Source organism: Crocuta crocuta, unplaced genomic scaffold (genome assembly GCF_008692635.1).
Source record: "Crocuta crocuta isolate KB4526 unplaced genomic scaffold, BGI_CrCroc_1.0 scaffold115, whole genome shotgun sequence".
Classification (NCBI taxonomy): Eukaryota; Metazoa; Chordata; class Mammalia; order Carnivora; family Hyaenidae; genus Crocuta; species Crocuta crocuta.
Genome location: NW_027530575.1, coordinates 6,299,708 through 6,326,774, shown reverse-complemented (window position 1 = coordinate 6,326,774; position 27,067 = coordinate 6,299,708). Strand labels below are relative to the sequence as shown.

General features: G+C 35.0%; 1 protein-coding gene across 5 annotated transcripts in view; it reads right to left on the bottom strand.

Moving 5' to 3' along the window:
- Nucleotides 1–27,067, bottom strand: part of PIBF1 (progesterone immunomodulatory binding factor 1) — a 205,411-nt gene that overhangs the window by 134,307 nt on the left and 44,037 nt on the right. For all 5 annotated transcript variants that reach the window (XR_013336015.1, XM_077767858.1, XM_077767856.1 and 2 more), the window contains exons 7-10: nt 22,981–23,089; nt 22,166–22,347; nt 20,918–21,043; nt 8,302–8,400 (exon numbers count right to left, since the gene is read on the bottom strand). Coding sequence is in view for 4 of the 5 variants with exons in the window: in XM_077767858.1 (XP_077623984.1) it covers nt 8,302–8,400; nt 20,918–21,043; nt 22,166–22,347; nt 22,981–23,089 (516 nt within the window). In the remaining variant the exon portion in view is untranslated. The remainder of the gene's footprint in view (nt 1–8,301; nt 8,401–20,917; nt 21,044–22,165; nt 22,348–22,980; nt 23,090–27,067) is intronic.

Genomic DNA, 27,067 nt, shown 5'->3' with positions numbered 1-27,067 from the left:
GGCAATGAGAAAGAATGAAATCTGGCCATGTGTAGCAACATGGAGGGAACTTGAGGGTGTTATGCTGAGCAAAATAAGTCAGGCAGAGAAGGACAGATACCATATGTTTGCACATAGAGGTGGATTAGGAGGAACTTTACGGAGGACCATGGGGGAGAAGAAGGGGAAAAATAGTGGGGGAGAGGGAGGGGGGCAAACCATGAGAGATTCTTGAATGCTAAGAACTAACTGAGGGCTGATGGGGGTGGGGGAGAGGGGAAGGGGAGTGATGGGCATGGAGGAGGGCACTTGTGGGGATGAGCACTGGGTGTTATATGGAAACCAACTTGACAATAAACTATATAAGAAAAAAAGGCTTGGGTAGCAATACTTACATTGGACAAAATAAACTTTATTCTTTTTAAAGTTTATTTATTTTGAGAGAGAGGGAGAGAAAGTGAGAGAGAGGGAGAGAGAGAGAAAGAGAGAGAGAGAGAGAGAGAGCACATGAGCAGGGAGAGGGGTAGAGAGAGAGGGAGAGACAATCACAAGCAGGCTCCATGCTCAGCACAGAGTCTGACGTGGGGCTTGATCTCACAACTGCAGGATCACAATCTGGGCCAATATCAAGAACTGGATGCCCAACTGACTGAGCCACCCAGGCAATCCCCCACCTTTTGTAGACAAAATAGACTTTAAAACAAACTGTAACAGGGCACCTGGGTGGCTCAGGTGGTTGAGCCTCTGACTTCAGCTCAGGTCATGGTCTCATAGTTTGTAGTTCGAGCCCCATATTGAGCTCACTGCTGTCAGCACAGAGCCTGCTTTAGATCCTCTGTCCTTGTTTCTCTCTCTGCCCCTTCCCTGCTTATGTGCACACGTGCTCTCTCTCTCTCAAAAATAAACATTAAAAAAAAACTAACAAAAGAAAAAGAAGAGAATCACACAAGGATAAATGGATCAATCTAACAAGTGGATGTATTATTTGTAAATATTTATGTGCCCTATATAGGAGGCACCTAAATATATAAACAGACATAAATATTAACAGACATAAAGAGAGAAATTGACAGCAATATAATAACAGTGGAAGACTTTAATAATGTCTACCAATGAATAGACATCCAGACAGTAAATACAGACAGCAAGGAAATAAATACTAGCCTTAAACAATATAGCAGACCACATGGACTTTACAAAACTAGAAATCAATTATAGGAAGAAAACTGGAGAAAAACCACAAATGCGTGGAAACTAAACAACATGCTATTAAAAAACCAAAGGGTCAACAACAACAACAAAAAATCAAAGAAAAGATAAAACCATTCCTTGAGACAAATGAAAATGGGAAAACAGAGTTCCAAAACTTGTAAGATGCAGCAAAAGCAGTTCTCAGAGGGAAGTTCATATCAATACAGAATTACCTCAAGAAACAACAAAAACTCAGATAAACAATCTAACTTTACACTTAAATGTACTAGAAAAGTAAGAACAAGGCAAGCCCCAAGTTCCAGAAGAAAGTAAATAAAAAGGATCAGAGTGAAGATAAATGAAAGAGAGAAAGTAAGAAAAGAAAAGAAGAAAAGAAAAGAAAAGAAAAGAAAAGAAAAGAAAAGAAAAGGACAGGAAAAATATCAATGGGAGCAATGGCTCAGTTGGTTAAAGCATCTAATTCTTGATTTCAGCTGAGGTCAAGATCTCACAGTTGGTGTGATTTTCTCTCTCTCTCTCTCTCTCTCTTTGCCTCTCCCACACTCATNAGAAAAGAAAAGAAAAGAAAAGAAAAGAAAAGAAAAGAAAAGGACAGGAAAAATATCAATGGGAGCAATGGCTCAGTTGGTTAAAGCATCTAATTCTTGATTTCAGCTGAGGTCAAGATCTCACAGTTGGTGTGATTTTCTCTCTCTCTCTCTCTCTCTCTTTGCCTCTCCCACACTCATGTACTTGCTCTCAAAACAAATAAACATTTAAAAGAAAATTAAAAGAAAGAAAAAAAAATCAATGAAATGAAGAGCTGGTTCTTGTAAAAGATAAACTAAATGGACAAACCTTTAGGCAAGACTCATAAGAAACACAGAAAGAGGGTCCTAATAAATAAAATAAAAATTGAAAGAGAACTTACAACCAATGCCACAGAAATACAAAGGATCACAAGGGACTCCTATGGACAGTAATACTAAAAATTGGACAGCCTAGAAGAAATAGATAATTTCCTAAAACTATCCTATTTCTAAGACTAAATCATGAAGAAATAGGAAATCTGAATAGACCAATTACTTACTAGCAATGAAACTGAATTAGTAATAATAATAAAAAAAAAACCTAATGAACAGAAGTCCAGGGCCAAATGGCCCCTTAGGTAAATTCTACCAAACGCTTAAAAGAGTTAATACCTATTCTTCTCAAATTATCTCAGGAAACTGGAGAAGAAGCAATGCTTCCAAACTCATTTTATGAGGTCAGTATTATCCTTATACTGAAACCAGATAAAGATATCACTAAAGAAGAAAATTACAGGTAAATAGCCCTAATAAACACAGATGCAAAGACCCTCAACAAAATCTTAGCAAACCAGGGGTGCCTGGGTGCCTTGGTTGGCTAAGTGTCCAACACTTGATTTTGGCTCAGGTCATGATCTCACAGTGATGAGATCAAGCCCTGTGTCCAGATCCAAGCTGGGCATGGAGCCTGCTGAAGATTCTTTCTCTCCCTCTCCCTCTGCCCCTTCCGTGCTCCTGTGTACTCTTTCTCAAAAAATAAAAAAAAAAAAAAAAAAAAAAAAAGAAAAAGAAAAAACATTAGCAAAGTAAATTCAACAATACATTAAAATGATCATATACCATAAGCAAGTAGGATTTACCCCAGGGATGCAAAGATGGTTCAACATCCACAAATTAATCAACATGATATTCCACATCAACAAAATGAAGAATAAAAATCATATGATCATTTCTACAGATACAAAAAAAAGCATTTGACAAAATTCATCATCAATTTATGGTAAAAACTCTCAACAGAGTGAGTATAGAGGGAATATACGTCAATATAATAAAGGTCACATATGACAAGTCCACAGCTAATATACTCAACGGTAAAAAGCTAAAAGCATTTTCTTTAAAATCAGGAACAAGATAAGGATGCTCATTCTCACCACTTTTATTCAACATAGTATTAGAAGTCCTAGCCACAGCAATTCACATCCAAACCGGAAAGGAAGACGTAAAACTGTCACTATTTGCAGATGACATGGTATTATATACAAAAAACCCCAAAGACTCCACTGAACTATTAGAATAAATGAATTCACTAAACTGCAGGATATAACATTAATACATAGAAATTTGTTGCATTTCTGTACACTAATAACAAACTATCTGAAACAGAAATTAAGAAAAACAATTCTATTTACAATTGTATCAAAAAGAATAAACTATCTAGGAATTAATATAACCAAGCAGTTAAAGACCTGTAATCTAAAACTGTGATACACTGATGAAGAAAATTGTGGGGCACCTGGGTGCTCAGTCAGTTAAGCATCTGACTTCAACTCAGGTCATGATCTCACAGCTCCTGAGTTTGAGCCCTGCGTCAGGCTATAGGCTAACAGCTCAGAGCCTGCTTCAGATTCTGTGTCTTGCTCTCTCTCTGTCTCTCTCCTGCTCATGCTCTGTCTTCTCTGTCTCTCAAAAATGAATACAAATTTTAAAAAATTAAAGAAAGAAACTGAAAACAAATAGATGGAAAGATATATAATGTTCTTGAATTGGAAGAATTAAGATTGGTAAAATGTCTGTACTACCCAAAGCAATCTACAGATTCAATGCAATCCCTATCAAAATATCAAGGGCATTTTTCACAGAAGTAGAACAAAGAATACTAAAATCTGTGTGGAACCACAAAGGACCCTGAATACACAAAGCAACCTTGAGAAATAAAATCAAAGCTGGAGGTATCACAACCATATTTCATACTATACTATAAACCTATAGCAATCAAACAGTATTGTACTGGCACAAAAACAGGCACACAGATCAATGGAACAGACTAGACAGACCAGAAATAAATCCATGCTTACATGGTCAATTAATCAATGACAGAGAAGGCAAGGATCTACAATGGGAAAAAAAGAGTCTCTTAGTAAATGGTATTGGGAAAACTTAAAAGCCAGATGCAAAAGAATGAAACTGGACTACTTTCTTACACCATACACAAAGATAAACTCAAAATAGATTAAAGATCTAAATGTAAGACCTGAAACCATAACTCCTAGAAGGAAACATAGGCAATGAATTCTTTGACATTGATCTTAGCAATTTTATTTTGGATCTGTCGCCTCAGACACAGGCAACAAAAAGCAAAATTAAAAAAAAAAAGAAACTATATTAAATTTAAAAAGTTTTTACACAGCAAAGAAAATGATCAACAAGACAAAAAGGCAACATGCTAAATGCAGACATTTGCAAATGATATATATAATAAGGGTTAATATTCCTATATAAAAAGAACTCATACAACTCAATATTAAGAAAACAATCTGATTTAAAAAATGGGCAGAGGACCTGAATAGACATTTTCCCAAAGACATACAGATGGCCAACAGGCACATGAAGAGATGTTCAACCTCACTAATCAGGGAAATGCAAGTCAAAACCACAAAGAGGTTTCACCTAATAGCTGTCAGAATGGCTATTAATGAAAAAACAAGAAGTAACAAATGTTAGTCAGGATGTGGAGAAAAGGAAACTCTTGTGCACTGTCTGTAGGAATGTAAACTGATATAGCAACTATGGAAAATAGTACGGAGGTTCCTTTAAAAATTAAAAATAGAACTAACATTCCATATGACCCAGTAATTCCATTCTGGTTATTTGTCCACAGAAAACAAAAGCACTAATTTTAAAAGTTACAGGCTCCTATGTTCATTACAGCATCTTTTACAATAGCCAAAATATGAAAGCAACCCAAGTGTCCATAGACAGACATATGGATAAAGAAGATGTGATGTGTATGTGTGTGTGCGTACACGTATGTAGGTATGTGTACACACATACAACAGTCATAAGAATGAAATCTTGAGATTTACGACAACACGGATAGACCTAAAGAGTATTATAGTAAGTGAAATAAATCAGACAGAGAAAGACAAATACCTCATGATTTCACTTACATGTGTAATCTAAGAAGCAAAACAGATAAACAAATAAAAAACAGAAATAGACTCAAATGCAGAGAATAAACTGATGGTTCCAAGAACAGAGGGAGGGTAGAGGGATGGAAGAAACAGGCGAGGGGGACTGAGAGGTACAATCTTCCAGCTCTAAAACAAATAATACACAGGGATGTGATGTACAGCACCAGGAATGCAGTCAACAACATTTTAAAACCTTTATATGGTGACAGATGGTAACTAGACTTATTTTAGTGATTATTTTGTAATGTATATAAATACCGAATCACTGTGTTTTATGCCTGAAACTAATACAATATTGTATGTCAATTAAACCTCAATGAAAAAAATGAGCTGTTCTAGTTTATTCAAAATTCTAGTGGAAAACGATTTTGAAAGATCAACTTTTAAATAGGAAAAATTCAGTTAGTAAACAGAACTAATTAAACAAATTATTTTATAATATTAGTAAACATTTCTATATTACTGCTTATATGCAAGACACGGTTCTACATGCCCTACAAACATTTAAACGATTGCAATCTCAATAATTCAAAAGATATCTTCAAGTACTAAAGCATCATATGGATTTAGGATAAATATCAGCTGCTAGTATATGAACAAATAAGGATTTTAGAGTGCCAGAGTTTAGGACATAACAGAGCTTAATATGAATATAAAATAGCCAATTGAAAATAAAATTTTTAATGTTTATTTATCTCTGAGGGAGAGTCACTTTGAGCAGAGTAGGGGCAGAGAGAGAGGGAGACACAGAATCTGAAGCAGGCTCCAGGCTCTAAGCTGCCAGCAGAGTCTGATGCAGGGCTCGAACTCACAACCTGCAAGATCATGATCTGAGCTGAAGTTGGATGCCCAAAAAACTGAGCCATCCAGGTGCCCCTAAAATAGCCAATTTTAAGATCAGATTTATTATTCTCTTTTCTCCAAATTCATAAAAACACACCAAAGCTAATAAGTTATGAAATACTGCCCAAATATAAGTTCTGGTTTACTAGGTAAAATCTTATGCTTTCTTGAGGCATCTAAGTAGCTCAGTCAGTTAGGTGTCTGACTCCTGATTTTGGCTTAGGTCCTGTTCTCGTGGTCACGGGATTGAGTCCTGTACCAGGCTCTGTGCTGAATGTGGAGCCTGCTTGGGATTCTCTCTCTCCCCCTCTGTCTGCCCTCCCCCACTTGTGAACTGGTACACTCTTTCTCAAAATAAATAAATAAACATTAAAAAAAAGTTACGCTTTTAAAGTTTGTTAGTTTGTCCATAAATATTATTCTAGAGCCATTCCTAAAGACATCACATTCAAAACATCAACAAAAAGCCAAATAAATCTTCTGTGTACTCCATATAGTTTTATAAATGGAAAGGTTATACATAGTAAAAGATTTTAAGATTATAACAGCACTCCAATAAAAACAGCTGATTTAGAAATTTATTTTATATTAAAATGCTCAGATTTAGGGGCACCCGGGTGGCTTAGTCGGTTAAGCGTCCGACTTTCGCTTAGGTCATGATCTCGCGGTTCGTGGGTTCGAGCCCCGTGTCGGGCTCTGTGCTGACTGCCAGCTCAGAGCCTGGAGCCTGTTTCAGAGTCTGTCACTCCCTCTCTCTCTGACCCCCCCTTGTTCATGCTGTCTCTCTCTCTCCTAGAAATAAATAAATAAAACATTAAAAAAAAAATGCTCAGATTTAGATATACTTTCACATAACAGAAAAGATTTCTCTAATATTATATCTATTTTTTCTAATATTACATTAACTAATGCATCAAGTTTATAAAGTTGATTTGAATTCAGAAGTTTAATAATTTGAGCCATTCTAAAAGATTCTGGTCATAGGTTAATTATATGAAGACTTGCTTTCAATTTTTAGTTTCATGTAATTGCTTAATTCAAAAACAAATCTGCAAGTCTTCATTTAACACAATTAAAAGCTCCATTGAGTTATTTTCTAAGTTTAATAGTATACGAAAGGTATATGTACTTGATGTACTATTCTACTTACTTTTCTGTCTGAAATTATTTTCAAAATAAAAAGTTCTTAAAAAAGGTAACCATTTTGTTTACTCTATATGTAGTCAAACCACTGAAAATCTAGGATGTTCAATGAGACAATGGTATTTACCTTAATAATACTCATCAGTGATTTTCCTATTAACTAGGCTATTAAAAGTAAATATACTTTTCTACTGATAAATTAAAGACAAATCATTTTCTCTCTTCCCCTTCCTCCAACACACCTAAACCAGAACATATAGATTTTTAACATATGGATTTTATGAACTTGGGAGTATAACTTTGGAGTTATGTTCAATAGTTTCTTTTGCTTTTTAACATTTATCAATTTTTTTGAGAAACAGAGTGCAAGTAGGGGAGGGGCAGAGAGAGAGGGAGACACAGAATCCGAAGCAGGCTCCAGGCTCTGAGCTGCCAGCACAGAACCCGATGCAAGGTGCGAACCCATGAACCGCGAGATCATGGCCTAAACTGAAGTTGGACACTTCACCAGCTGAGCCACTCAGGTGCCCCTCAGTAAGTTCTTTGAAAGTAAAATATCTACCTACTTTATGACTACCAATTCCACTTCAAGAGAAAATTTATCCAAGACAAATAAAAACGTATGCCCAAAAGACTTTATAAAAAAAGTTCGTAGCAGCTTCATTCATTATAGCTCCAAAAGGGAAACAACCTCAATGCCCATTGACAGGTGAATGAATAAACAAACTGTGGTACATTCCTACCCAGCAACAGTAAGGAATGAACTACTGATACAACAACAAAATAGATGAAAATATAATGCTGCGTTAAAGAAGCTAGACACAAAAAAGTACATACTGTAGAATTCCATTTATTTTCAATCCAGGAAGAGCAAAGCTAAACTATGGTGACAGAAATGGGAAAATGTTTGCCTCTTGAGGAGCAGTGGTTGAGACAGACAAAAGGGGTATAAGGAAACTCTGGAGAGTGATTAAACTGCTGTATTATCTTGTTGTAGTATCTGCAATAATTGTATGTTATAAAAATAATGCATGCGAACTATAGTTCACTTAAAATAAATATACTTCTTTTAAAAATATTTTCTAATATCAAAAGTAACAGGAACAAAAATCATTCTAACATTTCCAGATCAGCAGGATGCTTACCTGTCTAAGAGCTGATCATGTTTTTCTAAAGCATTCTTTTCAGCCATCACTGCTCGGTCCTTTTCAGCCACAGCATTATCCCTTGCTTCTCGGAGATTTCTAAAATTTAAGCATACACTCAATTATTCCAAACATGTAAGTATCCATCTTCTAAGGATTCATAAATGTACTTGCTTAAAGTGGACTGACAATCTTAAGGACCCGCTTCAGGTTGGTGACCCAAGGTGTATATTAAATGAATTTACCTGGCTTGGTGTTTCTGTAACAGCACATAGTAGTGCAGGTGCAAACATGGTCTACCTCTAAATGTCCCAGGATCTTTCTTTGTAACTTATCTCCATGCGGGCTGAAGGAAGGCTAAACAGTTTGTATATATGAGTTGTTTGATCCTTACCATAATCTAACGAGGTAAGTATAATTACTCACACAGTATCCACAAGAAAATTGAGGTCTTAAGAAGTTAATAAATATTATATAAAATATTTTAAATGAAAAATATAACATAGAGATCACAACTGTCAAAATGGGAACAAAGTCTGGGATATGAGCAAGATGAAGTGATGGCCTTTGGGATCTCACAGAGGAATGGAAGAGAAGAGGACTCAGAGGGCTGATAGGTTAGGACAAAGCAGAAGGGACAAAAGACATGTAGTCCTAATAAGATGACAAACATAAATTTAAGTAGTTTACAGATAGGATAAAAGACTAGAGATTGCTATTAAAAAATGGTGATTTAGAGGTAGAACAGTACTTTCAGGAATATAATTTTAGTTGATACCAAGGTCCAGGGTGTGACCGCTGAGGTAGCTAAGTGAAGCTAAATCAATATTCATGTAGGGCTCAAGAAAGTATGAAGCCAGAGTGTTACATAAGTCACCCACTAATAGTACTGATGATAGCAGGAACTGAAATCGAGACAATGATGTATCTAATAACAGTTAAGGGTAATGTCCAAAAGGCTGAAGGTAAGAAGAGTGAATAATTAGGTGATGACACAGCAAGATATGAGACTTTAAAGATCAAACCTTGTTTTTTTCTTAATCAAAGTGGAAGTCTGGATCAAGAAAAATACCAACAGGAAGCTTTTTTTTAGAGATCCACTTAGTTTTTTTAAATCCACTTCTCTAACATAGTTATAAATAGAATAGAATGTAAATGATTTTGCTCACATAATTCCTACAAATCCCTTATGCTGTATTTTCTATAGTGAAGTAAACTTTAAGTTCAAGAGCTTAAAGGACCTAGTTCAAAGTCACAGCCTATGTTAAAGCTGTAGTTTGTGCCCAACTATGTCTTTCTGCAAACCAAGTGTTTTTTTTAATATAATTTATTGTCAAGTTGACTAAAGCAAGTATTTTTTACACCATATTACCATATGTCCCCTAAGACCTGGTTTGGGTATTAGAGTGTTGAGTTTATTTTTCATGGGGAATATCAGTAGAAAGTCATGGAAATCCACATTATTTGAATAAATCTATGTAATAACTATTGGACAGAAATACTTGCTCTGACAGTATGAAATGTCATCTTTTATATTGTGATACAAAAAAGTTAAAATTTAAAACATATCAACCAATAGAGATTCATCAATCCAAATGGTTTATGAGCCAGAAATAAGTAGCTTACAAAAACTGTAGTACAGATAACTTATTAAGAAGAAAAAAGCATTTATATATTATTATCTAAGTGGAAGTGTATTTTAAAATAGATATCACAAAATGTCATGTCATTATGTTTGATATCATCCTGATTGCAATGACCTTCAAAAATATTCTATCATCAAACAGAAACATGAAATTTAATTTTATAGATAGAATTAAATTCTTTAAGTATATTAAACAATTATATATTTTTCATTCCTAGATGATCTACATATTTCTGTCAGTAAATCATCACAAATTGGTTGCAATTTCCATTTCTCAAAGATAGCTTCATTGTTCTATAAGTTATTTCAATAGCAAAATTCCACGCAGATTGCCATTATGGTATCATTAATCATGAACACTTAGTAGGTACAGAGGCTTCAGTCCCTAACTATATTTTCTTTCCTGCAATAATGGGCATTAGAAATAAAAGCAAGTCACAGAAAATGAAATAAAACCCACAACACTAACAATAGGGCTTGTGAGCAGAGGTATGATTAGAAGATGCTAGTGCATTCACCATGCTACCATCTATATCATCCACCTAACTATAATTAGTGCTGTATAAAGGCATAAACAAAATTCCAAGGCCACAAAGAAGGGTTTGATTACTTTTTAACTGGAGGAAGAGAGGTGAGTGTATGAAGGGAAGATATGTAAGTTGGACCTTGAAGGACAAATAAGGCAATTCAAAAAAAGAAAACTTGGGCCACCTGGGTGTCTCTGTTGAGCGTCTGACTTTGGCTCAGGTCATAGTATCACAGTTTGTGAGTTCGAGCCCCACATGGGGCTTTCTGCTATCAGCACAGAGCCCACTTCCAATCCTCTGTCTCCCTCTCTCTCTCTCTGCCCCTCCCCTGCTTGCTCTCTCTCAAAAATAATAAACATTAGAAAAAAGAAACCCAAAAAAGAAAACTAAAATGAATCTGAAAAAGTGCTAGAGGCTGAGGTTTCTACCAACAGGTCCTCTCCTAGATTTCTGCTGGTAAGATTTCTGTGTGAACCTAATCTATCAGTTACCATCCCTTCCCCTTCTCCACCCACACAACCTGCATACAAGAAGGCACACAGTTCCTTTTAACATAAAGATAAAGATACAGTACTTCCTTTAATATTATCAATTGACCTTTAAGGTTTCTGAGATAAATTGAATGTACTCCACCGACAATCACAGTAATAACAAACATATAGACTGCTTACAATGTGCTAGGAACTATTTTAGGCATTTTACATACTATAACTCTTCACAACAACTCCACAAATGCAGGCTGTCTCATTATCTCCATTTTACAAAGGAGAACACTGAGACACAGAGAAGTCGTTATCTAAGGTCACACAGCAAGGAAGCGATGGAGCCCAAATGTAAACCCGAGCTCTTCGGTTCTAGAGTGTGTGCTCCTCATCACGTCACACTGCCTTTCCTAAGATTCCCTTTGTGTCACAGAAGTTGTCTCCTTGGGAAATTCTGTCATTTAAAATTTATATGGTCATCTTGTAGCACACATGTCAAATTAAAAATAAGCCTTGTAAGGATTGTGACTATATTATATAAAGAGTTGTTTTTACAGTCCATGCTCCTTCAGTCTTACAGTGGTTTGGTAAAACACTAGATAGATTGATTGTATTTTGGCCACAGATAAAACCATAACTGCCATGTAGCTAATAAACATCCATTTAAAAATATTAGATGCATTTGAAACAAAACAACATACAGTTCTGGAAGAGCAAGAATTCTAATGTTCTTCAAAAGACAAACTGGAAAACCTGTTAGAGACTATCTGTAGCATGTATAAGCTAATGAAGTTAAAATTTTAAAAGTCCAAATGAATATATAATCAAATGTAATTAATTATAATAAAGAACGATGTTGGGAGTTGCCAACTGGCCAGAATTAGAATGTTTTAAATACAAAATAAAAATATTTCATCCTTTAAAATGCTTTTAGAAAGCTAACATTTGATTTCAAACTGTTTTTCATGATTTTCTCATGCTGTATCCTACTAAGTCCATCTCTCATATGCACATACTTAGCTCTCCCATCCATCCTTTCTTTTTTACATGTGGGAGGTGGAAAGGAAACATGGTAGAAAAGAGAAAAAAGAAATCTGATCAATCTTATGTAAAGTGCAAAAGTAAAGTGAGTGCCCTAGTACATATTGTAACTAGTGTCCAAACAATGTATTTTTCAACTTGAGGCATTTTTAAGAGTGAAAGATAATAATTATGCCAAAAATATAAGCATAAACCAGGAATTGCAGGGACAAACAACTGGGAGATATCATTATTTAAATTATAACCTTCAAACAGAAATTTGAAGAGTTAAGTTCTTCATTATTTCTCTAAATAAAATATTGTAATATTTTAATATTACAATAAAACAGATGTATTTCATATGCAAATTAGTGTTTCATGACTTCAGGTATGTAAAGTTTATCCAGAAGTATCTCACACCCAAAACCTGAAATCTCAGTACAAAATGTAACAACAGATTTCTGTACATGGAACATACTTTCCTATACTAGAAGATACATTTCATGGTACTAATATGACAAATCTAAATTTATACTTGAAAAGTTTGGCAAGAACAAGTTTTACAAGAATGGGAAAAACCTTAGGAAGTTCTGAAATCCTAGTAGGACAAATCAGAGTTTGGGAATGCCAAGGGCATGCTTAGCCTGAATAAACTCCACTAATGTCTCAGAACTTGAAATTTACCAAGAATAAATAGTGAAAAAAGCATGGGTGTCAGAAGAGCTCCCCAGGCACAACTAAGCAACCCATTCTCCTGCTTCCACATACAAATATTTTTGGTTAATAACAGTGAATACATTTTTTTTCCAGTTGGAACAAAAAGGGGACTGAAACGGGCTGTTTATAGGGAAAATGTCTGAATTAATCACTTCTACCTCTTCCTGGACAACACTAAAACCGATCATTTCCATATCTGAAGCCATTGTTTTTAAAATGGCATAATTGAGAAGGGTGGCAAGTGGATTACCTGCTGTTTATAATCAAATGACCAATAATTGTTCCTTTAATTAACATAGTTGTTGAAATGTAATGAATAGGAAGGACATAAAAAAAGCAGAGTGGAAATTTTATGTATCACAATTTCTTGGGGGAAGCTATGCGTTTCCAGAGGAGAAATTTTTTGAGATTCCTTTTGACTGAACATACTGTATTTTCCTATCCTTTTATTTCAGTTGGTGCTCAAGCACTTTTTTTTTTTAATTTTATAGATTTTTCTCTGTTGCATCACAGAAGTCAGTCCCTGCAGACCCAAAGTGCAAGAAGGGCATTAAACTGTTGAAGCCCCTCCAGCATTATCCCTGTTTCTGCAGGATACCCTTATATATCTTGTCATTCTCTTTTTATACAAGAAAACATCTTGAGACGTTTAACCCTAATTATTATTCTCTAAATGAATATCTTCGTAAGTATAAAAAAAATTTTTTTTAACATTTGTTCATTTTTGAGAGAGAGCATGAGCAGGGGAGGGGCAGAGGGAGAGGGAGACACAGAATACAAAGCAGGCTCTGGGCTCTGAGCTGTCAGCAAAGAGCCTGACACAGACTTGAACTCATGAGTCCCGAGATCATGACCTGAGCTGAAGTTGGATGTTTAACCAGTTGAACCACCCAGGTGCCCCTATCAGCTACTTTTTAAACCTTAACACATAAATGGATTTTAAATAAATTTTTGCATTTTGATGCTTAAATTTTTTATATCTTCTTTTAACCCATAGTATGGGTTAGATATTTATCTTCTCTAGGATGATAATTAGGGTTAAACGTCTCAAGATGTTTTCTTGTATAAAAAGAGAATGACAAGATATATAAGGGTATCCTGCAGAAACAGGGATAATGCTGGAGGGGCTTCAACAGTTTAATGCCCTTCTTGCACTTTGGGTCTGCAGGGAGTGACATCTGTGATGCAACAGAGAAAAATTTCTGGTACTAAATGCCATCTCACACAAATACTTTTAGGCTTGGTTAGAGCTGCTATACCTGTAAAAGATCAGGAGTGGTTATTTTCCTTTCTAAATCTTGTCTGCAACCTTGGGTAAATAGCCATGCCTGATTACCCATCTCTCTGAGACCAGTAAAGTAGAAAAGATGAAATCATTCTGATGTCCACTTCCTGTCTGTCATCAGGTGGTGTCAATTCTTTCACCTAAATATTATTTAAAATCAGCTTTTATTCTCTTCTCCCATTTCTCAGCTTCACTTAAACTTTGCAATAGTCTGTGAACCAATCTCCCTGCCTGCACGCCCTCTTTGATTATAATCCTCCCCACACCGCAACTAGTTACAAAAAATTAATATATCACATTACTCCTTCTCTATAAAATTTTCAAGAATTCCCTCTTGACATCAGGGCTTTTAAAACCCTCACCCTATCCTGAATGTTACCACCTCCCTCACTATGCTATGAGCTATATATACAATAGTTAAATTTAAGTTCTTGCATAACCTGAACTCACTTCACTTCCTATCTGGAACATCCTATACACACTGAAATAATTAAATATTATTAATTAATCAGTGAACACATATGATAATCACTTATAGGCATAAAAGATATACTTAAATAATAAAATATAGCTAACAATAAAATTTCATTTATAATTATTTTAGAAAATCTTGAAAGAGTTACCTGTAAAGCCATATACTTTCAGAATAATCTAACTGAAAAGACAAGCTGAATATTCTTAAGTTTTTCCATCTAAGAACTTAAAAAACTATACAGATACCTGGTCAGACATGAACGAAAGAAGTCTGTTTAAGTACCAATTGAGGACATGCACTTGTAAAATGATGAATGGAGCCTCCACACACTAGTTCCAAGTCATCTATTCTAATGCATTATGTATACCCAACTAATCTTTGTAAATAAACTAGATTGAAGATGTTTAATATTACTCCAAGATCTGACACAAACTTATGTCATTAAGTTCCTTCTTAAGTACTTCTGGAAGATGATAAATTCTGATCAAGATGGTTTTTATTGATATGGTGGGAAAATAAAATCATAAAACAATACTGTCATGTTTAAAAGCATAATAAAATACTTCTAACAAACTCGTTCTCCTTTTTACGGATCACTATGAGAACAGTTCTTTTTGGGTTTACAATAATGAGACTATCTTAGGTCAAGGTAGTTTTACTTTTGTAAAAACTTAATCAGCTGAATTTATTTCTTCTTTGTTACCTCATAGTATTAATTAGGAACAAGTAAGTTAGCATTTTATATAGAAATTTAGACTGAAACAATGGCATGCATGTCTGAATCATGTCATTTAAGGAAAATGGTTCAATGCTATGGAGATCAATACTTAAGATTTTTTAAATTTACTTTTTTAATGTTTATTTCTGAGAGAGAGAGTGAGGAGGGTGGGGGAGAGAGACAGACAGAGAAAGAGAGAGAGAGAGGAGAGAGAGAGAGAGAGAGAGAGAGAGAGAGAGAGAGAGTGGGGAGGGGCAGAGAGAGGGAAACACAGATTCCAAAGCAGGCTCCAAGCTCTGAGCTGTCAGTACAAAGCCCAAGATGGCGCTTGAACTCACGAACTAGGAGATCATGAACTGCGCTGAAGTCGGCGGCTTAAACGAATGAGCCACCCAGGTGCCCCATTACTTAAGATTCATTACATATTTAATAGTAGTGCCTTTTAATGATAATGATTTCATAATGTTATCAATTGACTTTTATATGATCTTCATTTTAATACTGTCAACAAATTGATGAGAAAAATTTTAAATACTGAATACAGATAAAAAGTATCAAAATAAGTACTACCTATACATAGCTTTATAATTAAATGTACTCATTTAATGTACTTTTCACATACATTATCTCATTTAGACCATACAGATCACTCTGTGAAATAGTATTATTAGCTCATTTTATAAAAGAGGAAATTAAACTGCAGGGATATTAAGCTGATTTAGTGCCAGAGTCAGAATTTAAGTTTAGTCTTTTGATCCAAATCTCTTTCATAATATACTCCCTGTTCAGGGAATAATGCTTTGCTTCCAAATGTATAAAAGGGTCTGTACATTTCAGTCACAAAATACCTACTAAGCAAGAAGTTATTTGTATAACAAATCTCATCACCAGAGTGAGTTTCACTATTTCCCATACATAACTACAAATTAGATTTTAAAGCAACTCCAAAGTACAGAAGACAAGAAGGCTAACTCACAGACTGAGCAAAAGCATACATACATACATGTTATAATCCCAACTACACTACTTATGATATATCCAAATACCCCAGTTTTCTTTGCTTATCTATGCCTTTTCTGAAGTCTTTGTTTCTTCTACTCCCTTTCCCTTTGCTTTGCAAGCTACTGGTATGACTGCAGAGACAGATGCCAGGATCAGATGGCGTATGTCCATCTTTTTCTTACACATCCTCTCTAAAAGGAGAAAATAAAAGGCACTCTCTAAATATCTGCCAATGTATAGAAAACAAACCAAGGCCATAACATATTTCTTTAATCTTATTTAATTTTCTTCTAAAAATGTTTATCAGGGGAGAGGTAAAGAAATTAAGTACAAATATGCAAGTATAAGTACTTCATCTGTTTTAACTCCTATTATGAGGTTTCAAAAGAAACAATTTATCATTTATTTTTACTTTGTAAAAGACTACTGAGACATAAGCTCTAAGTACAGTTAAATCCTGCCTGTGAGTCAAAAAGATTCAGCCACATAAAATACAAGGTTGGATTACTGTGAGGTTAACAAAATGACAAAGATGAGCCTATACACCTAGCTGGCTCGGGGTCCAGTGCAATTCAAATCCATTTGGAGCTGGGCTGCAGTTTGGCCCCACCTGGTGGCAACCGCCCGCTCTAGTTTCAGTATCCCTGGGGACATTCTGGGGCAGGAGCTGGCTGCGGCTTCCAGGGCAGCAGCCCTGACCCAGGAATGTCCTGGTTAGGGCCTACCCATTTTGATGTGGCTATGGAGTCAGAACAATATTGGGGAAAAGGAAACCTGCTTTCTGTTTTCTCGCTTCTAGAAATAGTTCTGTCAGCTATTTCCCGACCTACCTTTATCAAGCATCCTAGAGAACAAGGGCTAACTTGTCTAAATCTATGTTGCCAAGCATTTTAAAGGATTTTTAAAAAAAACAAAAACTGAAAAATCAGGAAATTCTCCAAATGATTATGATTCTAAAGTTTATGTGCTATGTGGACTGTTTGGAAATAATTATGCATGTTATCAAAGAAACAATTCCCTAAATTTTAAGGTTACTAAGCTAGTCAATAAAAGCCTATAATATCTCTAACAGAATAGAGTCACAGGACTAAAACTGCTTATTTTAAAAACAGAAATAATATCACCTATGCCATAGGTCTATCTCATGCCCAGACCTTTCTCTTGAGATTCAAAATCTTATACGTCAATTTTTCTATCTGCTTGTATTACACAAAAACTTCAAATAAAACTAAATTGATCATGTTTTCCTATTAAAGCCTTATTTTTTCCCCTAATGCTTTAAAAACTGCATCACCATCCACATTAGCTACGCAATCCAGAAACCTCACGACTACTGAACATCTTCTCCCTCCCGAATCCAATCTAGTCACTGAATCCTGTTGGTTCCACCTCCCAGAAATATTTCCAGTCTGGCCCATTATTCTCCATCTTGATTGCTATTAATTCCATTCTATCATTTCTCATTCTGAAAACAGACCAACCTCAAAAAGTGGCCTTTATGTCTATGGCCATATACTTTACTTCTCTACTCTCTCCACATTGCAGAACAATCTCTTTTTTATATAAAATCAGATTATATAATACATATTCTTAAAATCTTTCCTTTGTCCCCCGTTGGTCTTACTTAGACAATGATCCAAATACATGATCTGGACCTCTGTTTCCGTCTTCTGTTTTATCTCTTAGAACTCTCTGTCTTAGTCTATACTCAAGTCATATGGAATTATTTTCAGTTTGTTCACAAAGCTTCATATTGTCTAATCTCCAGGTTTTATATATGCTGCACATTCATTTCCCCAATTCCTTTCCCTTTCCTAACGCAGATCTTATTCTTAGTCATCATGCAGGTATCAGCATGGATATTTCTTCTGCCATAAAGTCTTCCCCAATTCTATACAGTCTCATCCTGTGTTTCCTGTCATTTTCTCCATTATTTCTCCATTGTTTCTCTATTGTCTTTATGTCTATAGACAACCAACTTCGTGAAGGCAGAGGCCCCTGTTGTACCTACAGTATATGGTGGATATCAATAAATGCTGGCTAAACAAGTGAATATAGTGCTTGGAGAGCGCAAATGTAAACTTTTCTAACATCAAACCTGGTGTACAGTAGGCTTATATCTCTTCTTTTAGTCTGTATTTTGAACCCTAAGAGCAAGTGACCACAAGGTACAGGAACCTTTTTACCTAATACAGGGCTGGGACTAACCAAAATTTTGAAAAAGATGGAAGAATTTTTTTGGCATTCTTTAATCTCTCTGTATGAATCTCTCTCTAATCTCCTAATGTCCCTGCTCTCTTAAGCATGAATTCATAAGAATGGCATGACCATGAACAGCTAAATGCAATAGCATATGAATCTTAAAATGAGGTTACATGAAGAATCACACAGAGCCACAAAAGAATATATACAGCATGTTCCCTTTATGTGACACTAATATAATATGAAAACTAAACTTTCTCAGAAATACATATTTACTTGTAATTTAGATAATAAAAGTACAAGGAAAAAGCAAAAGTTATTAGCATAAAAATCAGAATACTGTTATCTTTATGGAAGGAAGGAGTTAAGCAGAAAGGGCCTCAAAGACATTTTTGTCGTGCTGACACTGTTTGACTTCTTGATTTGGATGGCAAACAGGCATTTAATCTGTAATTACACACTAAGTGGACATTTATTTATTTATTTATTTATTTTTAATGTTTTTTATTTATTTCTAGGAGAGAGAGAGAGACAGCGTGAGCAGGGGAGGGTCAGAGAGAGAGGAAGTCACAGACTGAAACAGGCTCCAGGCTCTGAGCTGGCAGTCAGCACAGAGCCTGATGCGGGGCTCGAACCCACGAACCGCGAGATCATGACCTAAGAGAAAGTTGGATGCTTAACCGACTAAGCCACCCAGGCGCTCCCTAAGTGTACATTTAAAAAATATACTTTCTGTCATCTTTAACTGACTGAATAAAGATTCAAATAAATGGAAAGATATTCTATGCTCATGGATTAGAAGGATTGGGAAAGTGTCCGTACTACCCCAAAACAATCTACAGATTCAATGCAATCTCTATAAAAATTCTAATGGCATTTTTCACTAAACTACAACAAAAATCCTAAAATTTATATGGAAGCACAAAAGTCCTCGAATAGCCACAGCTCTTGAGAAAGAAGAACAAGGCTGAAGGCATCATCTTCCCTGATTTCAAATTATATTATAAAACTAACATAATCAAAATAGTATGGTACTGACATAAAAACAGACACATGGATACAGAATGGAAAGCCCAGAAATAAAGGAGTCTTTTCAGTAAATGGTGTTGGGAAAAGTGGATAGCCACTTTTGCTTTTCTTGTCAGATTCAAAAAATCATTGTCAAGATTGGTGTTGAGGAGCTGACTGCCTATGTTTTCCTTTAGGAGTGGAGTTTTATGGTTTCCGGTCTTACATTCAAGTCTTTAACCCATTTTGAATGAATTTTTACGTATGGTGTAAGATAGTGGTCCGGTTTCATTTTTTTGCATGAGGTTGTCCAGTTATTTAACTGCTCGCCAGGACTTCAACATTATCATAAAAATCTCCCTCAATATGTTTTATTAAAATAACAATTTAACAGTGATTTAAAAGTTATCTTTGCTGGTTTTCCATCCAAAAGGTAATTCTGCACATGTAGTTCCTACAGATTTTCCCTAGTAGAGGCTGACTACATTAATAGAGCAGGTAAATTTCCAGCTTTTTTTGCCTGGAATTGAGGGGTGGAACCCTCAAATTTCTTGCTACTATACTTCTAGTAGAATAATATGTTACAGTGATAATTACAGAATTAAGTCTGATTTAAAGTCTTGCTTGCTGGCAAACTTCAAAATATCATATACTCAAATCAGTGCTGATAAACTAGTAGGAGACAAGTCAACTTCAAAATAATTCTCCCACTAAAATATAAACTTTCAAAAGCCATATGAAGAATAATGATAGCACATAAAAAAATAATTGCTATTAAAATTAGTTGCATTTATTTCACCCTAATACTGCCAATCACTGACTAAGGGAACCTAATATATACTAAACTAAAAATGATAAAAAAAAATTTTTTAATGTTTTATTTATTTTCTGAGAGAGACAGACAGCATGAACAGGGGAGGGTCAGAGAGAGAGAGATACAGAATCTGAAACAGGCTCCAGGCTCTGAGCTAGCTGTCAGCACAGAACCCGAGGTGGGGCTCGAACCCACAAACCGTGAAATCATGACCTGAGCCAAAGTCAGACACTTACCTGACTGAGCCACCCAGGAGCCTCTAAAATTAATAAAAAAATTTATTCATCTTTAAAATTATTTAATATGATATCTGTCAGGGCCAGCAAATAAATGAGGCATATGTAATATTTTATATTATTATTTGAGTTTCTAAAAATTTCCTGGAGAAATCATTGGCATGTTATGGGAAGAACTACTGGTATATCTTATTTACTTTTCATCTCTGTCCTCAATCTGAACCCATAAATGCAAAAAGACAAGTTACCAGGATAATGAAGAGATATTAGGGATACCTGAGTAAAGAGGCTTAACTTAAGGTCTGATAAACCCTGTTCTGTGCTAGTTACCAAAGCCCTTAGAACTTTAATGTTCCATTACATTTAGATATGACAAATTTTCTTTAATGAATTAAAAAAGAGATGATGTCATAGAAACAGTTTAATAAGTTTCAAAAGAAAAAAATGTCCTACTTTTTCCTACAAATTTCCTACTTTTTTTATACCTGTTTTCTCGTTCATACATTTCCCGAGAGGCACTTCGAAGTTGATCAATTTCTTGATTAGTTTTTAATCTGATTTGTTCCAGTTCATCATGTAGTTTATTTTCATATTCGGTTTTATAATGGTCTCTGCAAGGAGTCAAAAGTAATATCCATGAATTTTGTTTCTGTAAAAGAAACATACTTTTGTGCTTCATGTAAGATTTATTATCTTATGTCAATTATGTTCTACATACAATGTTATTTGAAAAACATAGTTGTAAGATATATTGCCCCAAAGGTTTAATTACTATATAAAATGTATTCATCTTCAAAACTATTCTACTAATAGTTTTTAATGCATATGGCCAGAGACCTGAAAACTGATGTATATGGAATATCCTTCATTTAAAAATAATCTGGTGTTGTACATGTTGAGAGACAAAATTAAAACCAAAATGTCTAATCAACTCTTTATAAAATCTTTCCTTCTAAAACACAACAGCCATAACCACTGTGATTTCTTAGCGAAGTCAAAGCATTACTTAGGCCATTAGCAGGAGCACAAACTCATGAAAAATACCACAGACTGGGGAAAAAGTTATGAATGTGTGAAGTTTTAAAGGATAAAATTTTAAATTTTTTTTAGTTTCGGATATGTTGATAAAAATAAAGATGTCAAAGATTATAAGAACTATAGTAACTGTATATAGATATATATATACACACAAATATATATATTATATATATAGTTTATATATATAAACTATAACTCTAACAGCTTATACATCTAGTTGAAGAGAGAAGACAGGATTAAAGGGCAGGACTCTGATTCCAGAGCGTGCATGTAACGCCATCCCCTAATTCTTCTCTCAGGTTTCACACAGTCAGGAAAAGGTCGGCTTAAGTTCTGCACAATTACACTGATTTCAAAAGATACTTATATCTTTTCTTTCAAAACATATTTACATAGAGATCTTAGTTGCTGACAATTAAAAAGTTTATGTCATAAGATAAAAAAGAATTATAGCATATATATAGCAACCTAAAATAGGCATTTTATTATTAGAAAAAAATAAAACTCACTATGTCTTAATATAAAAATCAACTAGAATAAGAATATATTAGAAGAAAACAAAATGAACAGTTATTTTAATATAGTCCAATATAACTTTTTAAAAAAATCACTGTTCTTTCCCAAAGGTAAGAATTCCCTCAGAGAAGCTGGTATTAATTTATATCTATTTATGTAAAAAATAATGTAAACCTTGCCTGGATGTTACATATTTTTCATACATCTCTTCTCTAGCCTTTTTGGTTTCTTCAAGTTGAACCTGAAGTCTTTCAAGGCGGTCCTCTTCGTGGGCACAGCGAACACTAAGCTCCATGTTTTGGCGATTGAGGTAGTCTTTATCCTTTTGCAGTAAAGTAACAGTCTGTTGTAAGGTGGTTACCTACACATGTGCAGAGAAGTGTTCAGAGCAACTCTGTCTTATTTTTCAAGGCTTACTGTATTATTTCTTTTTTTTTCAGATTAAAACAGATTTTATTTTATTTTATTATTTTTTTTACAAATANAGTTGCTGCGGTGGAGGTCAAAGAGGTTGTTTCCTGCTTTCTCCTCTAGGGTGTTGATAGTTTCCTGTCTCACGTTCAGGTCCTTTATCCATTTTGAGTTTATTTTTGTGCATGGTGTGAGAAAATGATCTAGTTTCATTCTTCTGCATGTTGCTGTCCAGTTCTCCCAACACCATCTGTTAAAAAGGCTGTCTTTTTTCCATTGGATATTCTTTCCTGCTTTGTCAAAGGTTAGTTGGCTGTATACCGTTGGGTCCACTTCTGAGTTCTCGATTCTGTTCCATTGTCTATGTGTCTGTTTTTGTGCCAAGTATTATTTCCTTTAACTTATGCTTTCACTCACCATATAAAAAGGGCTAATTCTTACTTTGCAATTTCCCATTCAGAGCTACTGAAGTCCCTTTTTCTGTTAACTACATCAAAAAGGAAAAATGTCCCTTCCACAATTCTGCCCTGGGCTCTGTCCACAATCACTGTATAATAAAATACACGGGACTCTATAAGCTTACCTCTTTTGATAATTCACTTCTTTCTTTAGCTTGAGTTATGTGAGAGGCTTCAAGAATTTCATATTTTCTCCTTAACTCAATTATTTCCTGTTCAAGTGCATCGCGCTCACTATGAAATTCAAATACACTTATTAAATACGGTGTATTAAATTCAAATACATTTATTAAAATAAAATTCAAATACATATGTATTTATATCACATTTTATAATCAACATTTAAAATAGGCTGTGGGTGTTGGGTGTTGGCTCTGTTGTTAAGCATCTGACGGGCTCAGGTCATGATCTCACGATTTGTGAGTTGAACCCCTCATCGGGTGAGCTCATGCCCTGCTTCAGGTGAGCATGAGCCCCGCTTCAGGTGAACACGAGCTCTGCTTTGGGTGAGCACAAGCCCCACTTCAGGTAGGCCCTGCTTCTCTTTCTCTCTCTCTGCCCCTCACTCACTTGAGCTCTCAAAAACAAAACAAAACATAACAAAAACATAAGGGGCTGATTTATGTTTCAGGAAACCAAAGAGAGATACCAGCAGTGGGGCTTTAGTGTCATTCTATGAACAATAAAGTATCTGCTTTTCAAATCAGGAAACTCTGTTCAAGACTGTTCAGATATATAAATATAAATTTATTATCTTTAAAAAAGTAAATATGTAAACTACACTTGCCAGTAAAATACATAATAAAACCTTTTAAGGTACACTGTGGTATCTTTTCACTAATCATAATCAATCTTATCTTGAAACCAAAACTTTTAAAGAATTTATATGTGACTCTAGACTTTCAGTTCAATTAGCATCAAAAAGCCTTAACTCATCACTCAATTGGATAGCAGATACAAAAAAGGAGGCATTCTTGTGACTATTTCATTCACAAATTGTTTAAGATTGCCCTGAGATTCTAATTTCCATTCGCAGACAAGCTCTTGACCCAAAACAGTGAAACCAAGAATTAGAACAAACCTATAGCAGGTGTCTTAAAAAATGAGCAGAAATATAGACTAACTCTTAATTTATTCTCTCTAGTCAGAATCAGTTCCTTTGTACTTCATATATTTCATCCACCTGTCTACCCACCTGGTATTTGGATGTAGATGGCTGTTAAGAATTATTTTTTTTTTTCATTAGATTTTTAAAACTGGCTTAAAAAGGTATTTTTCCTCTGGTTAACAAAGTCATGTTTATTGAAGAAATGTAAGCAAAACACAAGTTATAAAATAACAATCATCCATAAACCCACTAACTAAAGATGACTGACAATATCAATATTTTGGTGCACATTAAGTGTTTTTGTGTGTTTACATTAAATGTATTCTCACATGGTACTGATCACACTTCCTTTGCTATGATTTTTCAATGTAAAAAATAAGCACAAAGCAGGATATAGCAAAACATCCATGATCTCTCTATCCATAGCTGAAAACAGTTAACATTGGTCTACATTTGAATTAAAGTTTTATTTTGCTTTTAAAAAGATAAGACACTATGGTAAACTTAAAGTTCCCTACATGTTCCTAACTGTTCCTTCATCATCCCCTAGGTACAATGATAAATTTAGTGTCTCCATATTGCTTTTGAAATACTTTTATTTAGGGTGCCTGGGTGGCTCAGTCTATTAAGCATTGGGCTCTTGGTTTCAGTTCAGGTCATGATCTCAGGGTTCACAAGTTTGAGCACTGTGTTAGACTCCGCCACTGACAGTGCAGACCCTGCTTGGGATTTTTCTCTCCTCCTCTCTCTGCCCCTCCCCTGCTTGCTCTCTTTAAAAATAAATAAATAAACTTAAAAAAAGATAACATACTTTTATTTACCAAATGTTAACATTTATCATATTTACTTTGTAATATTTACTGAACATTACTTTCTCATATTTATTGTCTCCCTGTTGTTCATATATGTGAATATGTATACATGCATATACATGGATACATACCTATACATACACATAGACACGTGTGCAATTTTCCCCCTTAACTATTTAAGAAATATATGCAGACATTAAATCCCTTTATCCCTAAATAATTTGGTGTGAATTTTTTAAAAAATATTTTTATTTATTTCTAGGAGAGAGAGAGAGAGAGACAGCATGAGCAGGGGAGGGTCAGAGAGAGAGGGAGATACATACTCTGAAATAGGCTCCAGGCTCTGAGCTGGCAGTCAGCACAGAGCCTGACGCGGGGCCCGAACCCACGAACTGCGAGATCATGACCTAAGCGAAAGTCGGATGCTTAACCGACTAAGTCACCCAGGCGCCCCTGGTGTGAATTTTTTAAGATTAAAAAATTCTTTTATATAATCCTAATATAATTAGCTCTAATACAATATCTAATATATAATCCATTTTCTAATTTTTGTCAATTGTCCCAATTGGCATTTTTCCTGTATAGGATCCAATGGATTATCATGCACTGCATTCAGACGCCATGTATCTTTAGTCTCCATTAACCATGAATAGTTCCTTAGTCAACATCGTAAAAGACAGAGAAAGGTTATTTGGCCAATTGTTTTAGGTCACTCAATTATCATTTGTCTGATATTTGTCCCTATAATTAGATTCAGGTTAAGTTTTTAGGGCTGAAACACTACACTTGTGTCGTCAGTATGTCACATAAAGAGTACATAAAGCCTTACTACACAGACAGGCACATGAAGAGTACATAAAGCCTTAGTACACAAAGCAGCCATGATGTCATTATATCCTATGACGGATGAAAATAACCTTAGTAACCTGTTTAAGGTGGTATCTGCCAAAATTCTCAAATATAGAAGTACTTTTTTGTCCTNTTTATTCTGAGAATTATTTTATTTTGAGTATATATATATATAATTTTACAGAATGGTTTTAGCCTCCACTGATGATTCCGAATCAAACAGTATTGAGGTTAGAAAGTGGTTAATTATAATATGTATATATATTTATTGGTTGTCATTCTACTGTAAAAATTCCTTTTATTTATTATTAGCATGCACTCAGGGTTCTTATTTTAGTCAACAAATTATACTCATTATTGTTAGTATTCATTTTGATACTCAAGTTGTACCACATTTGGACAGTTGAAGCCCCTTCAATCAGCTACTATGGTACTGGATTGGAATTAGAGGTTTAAGCAGGATCTGATGGTCTTATCCATAGTGTGTTAAAGCCATCCTCCCTACTCCCTCTCTTATCACCTCTCTTTACTGGAAGGGCTTAGAAACAATGACCAATATAGCATATACATCATATATGACCAGCACCCAAATCTTAATTTCTAAATAGTATTCCCCGCTAAAAGGAATCAGGACTCATTAGACGATGCACTGAGGCAATGAAATTAGAAAATAAACCTGGGAAAATTATATCATGCCAGAAAGTAAAAAACTGCTTTAAACAAAAGGTGGGCACATCTTTTTTAAAATTAAAAAAATTAGGGTGCCTGGGTGGCTCAGTTAGACATCCGACTCTTGGTTTCAGCTTGGGTCATGATCGCATGGTTTGTAAGTTTGAAAACATCGGGCTCTGCACTGACAGTGCAGTGTCTGCTTGCGTTCTTTCTCTCCCATTCTTTCTCTGTCTCTCGCCTGCTCTCTCTCTCTCTAAATGAATAAACTTGACTTTTTTTTAATTTAAAAATTTTAAAAAGATGGATACACTTTTTTTTTTTAATATTTTTATTTATTTCTAGGAGAGAGAGAGACAGTGTGAGCAGGGGAGGGTCAGAGAGAGAGGGAGTCACAGACTGAAACAGGCTCCAGGCTCTGAGCTGGCAGTCAGCACAGAGCCCGACGCGGGGCTCGAACCCACGAACCGCGAGATCATGACCTAAGCGATCGTCGGACGCTTAACCGACTAAGCCACCCAGGCGCCCCAGATACACTTTTTAAAATACAGTATTCTGTGTCTGATTTATCCATATAGATACACCCAGATTGAGTTTAATGATTTTAACTGCTATGCTGAATTACATTGTAGAATAAATCATAAATGATTTCCCATTCTGCTACTGAAAAGCATCTGAATTCTTTCTGATCTAATTATAATTAACATCCACATGCCTGTTTCCTTTTGCACATGTGTAAAAACTTATCAGGGATATAAAAGTGATTTTTCCACT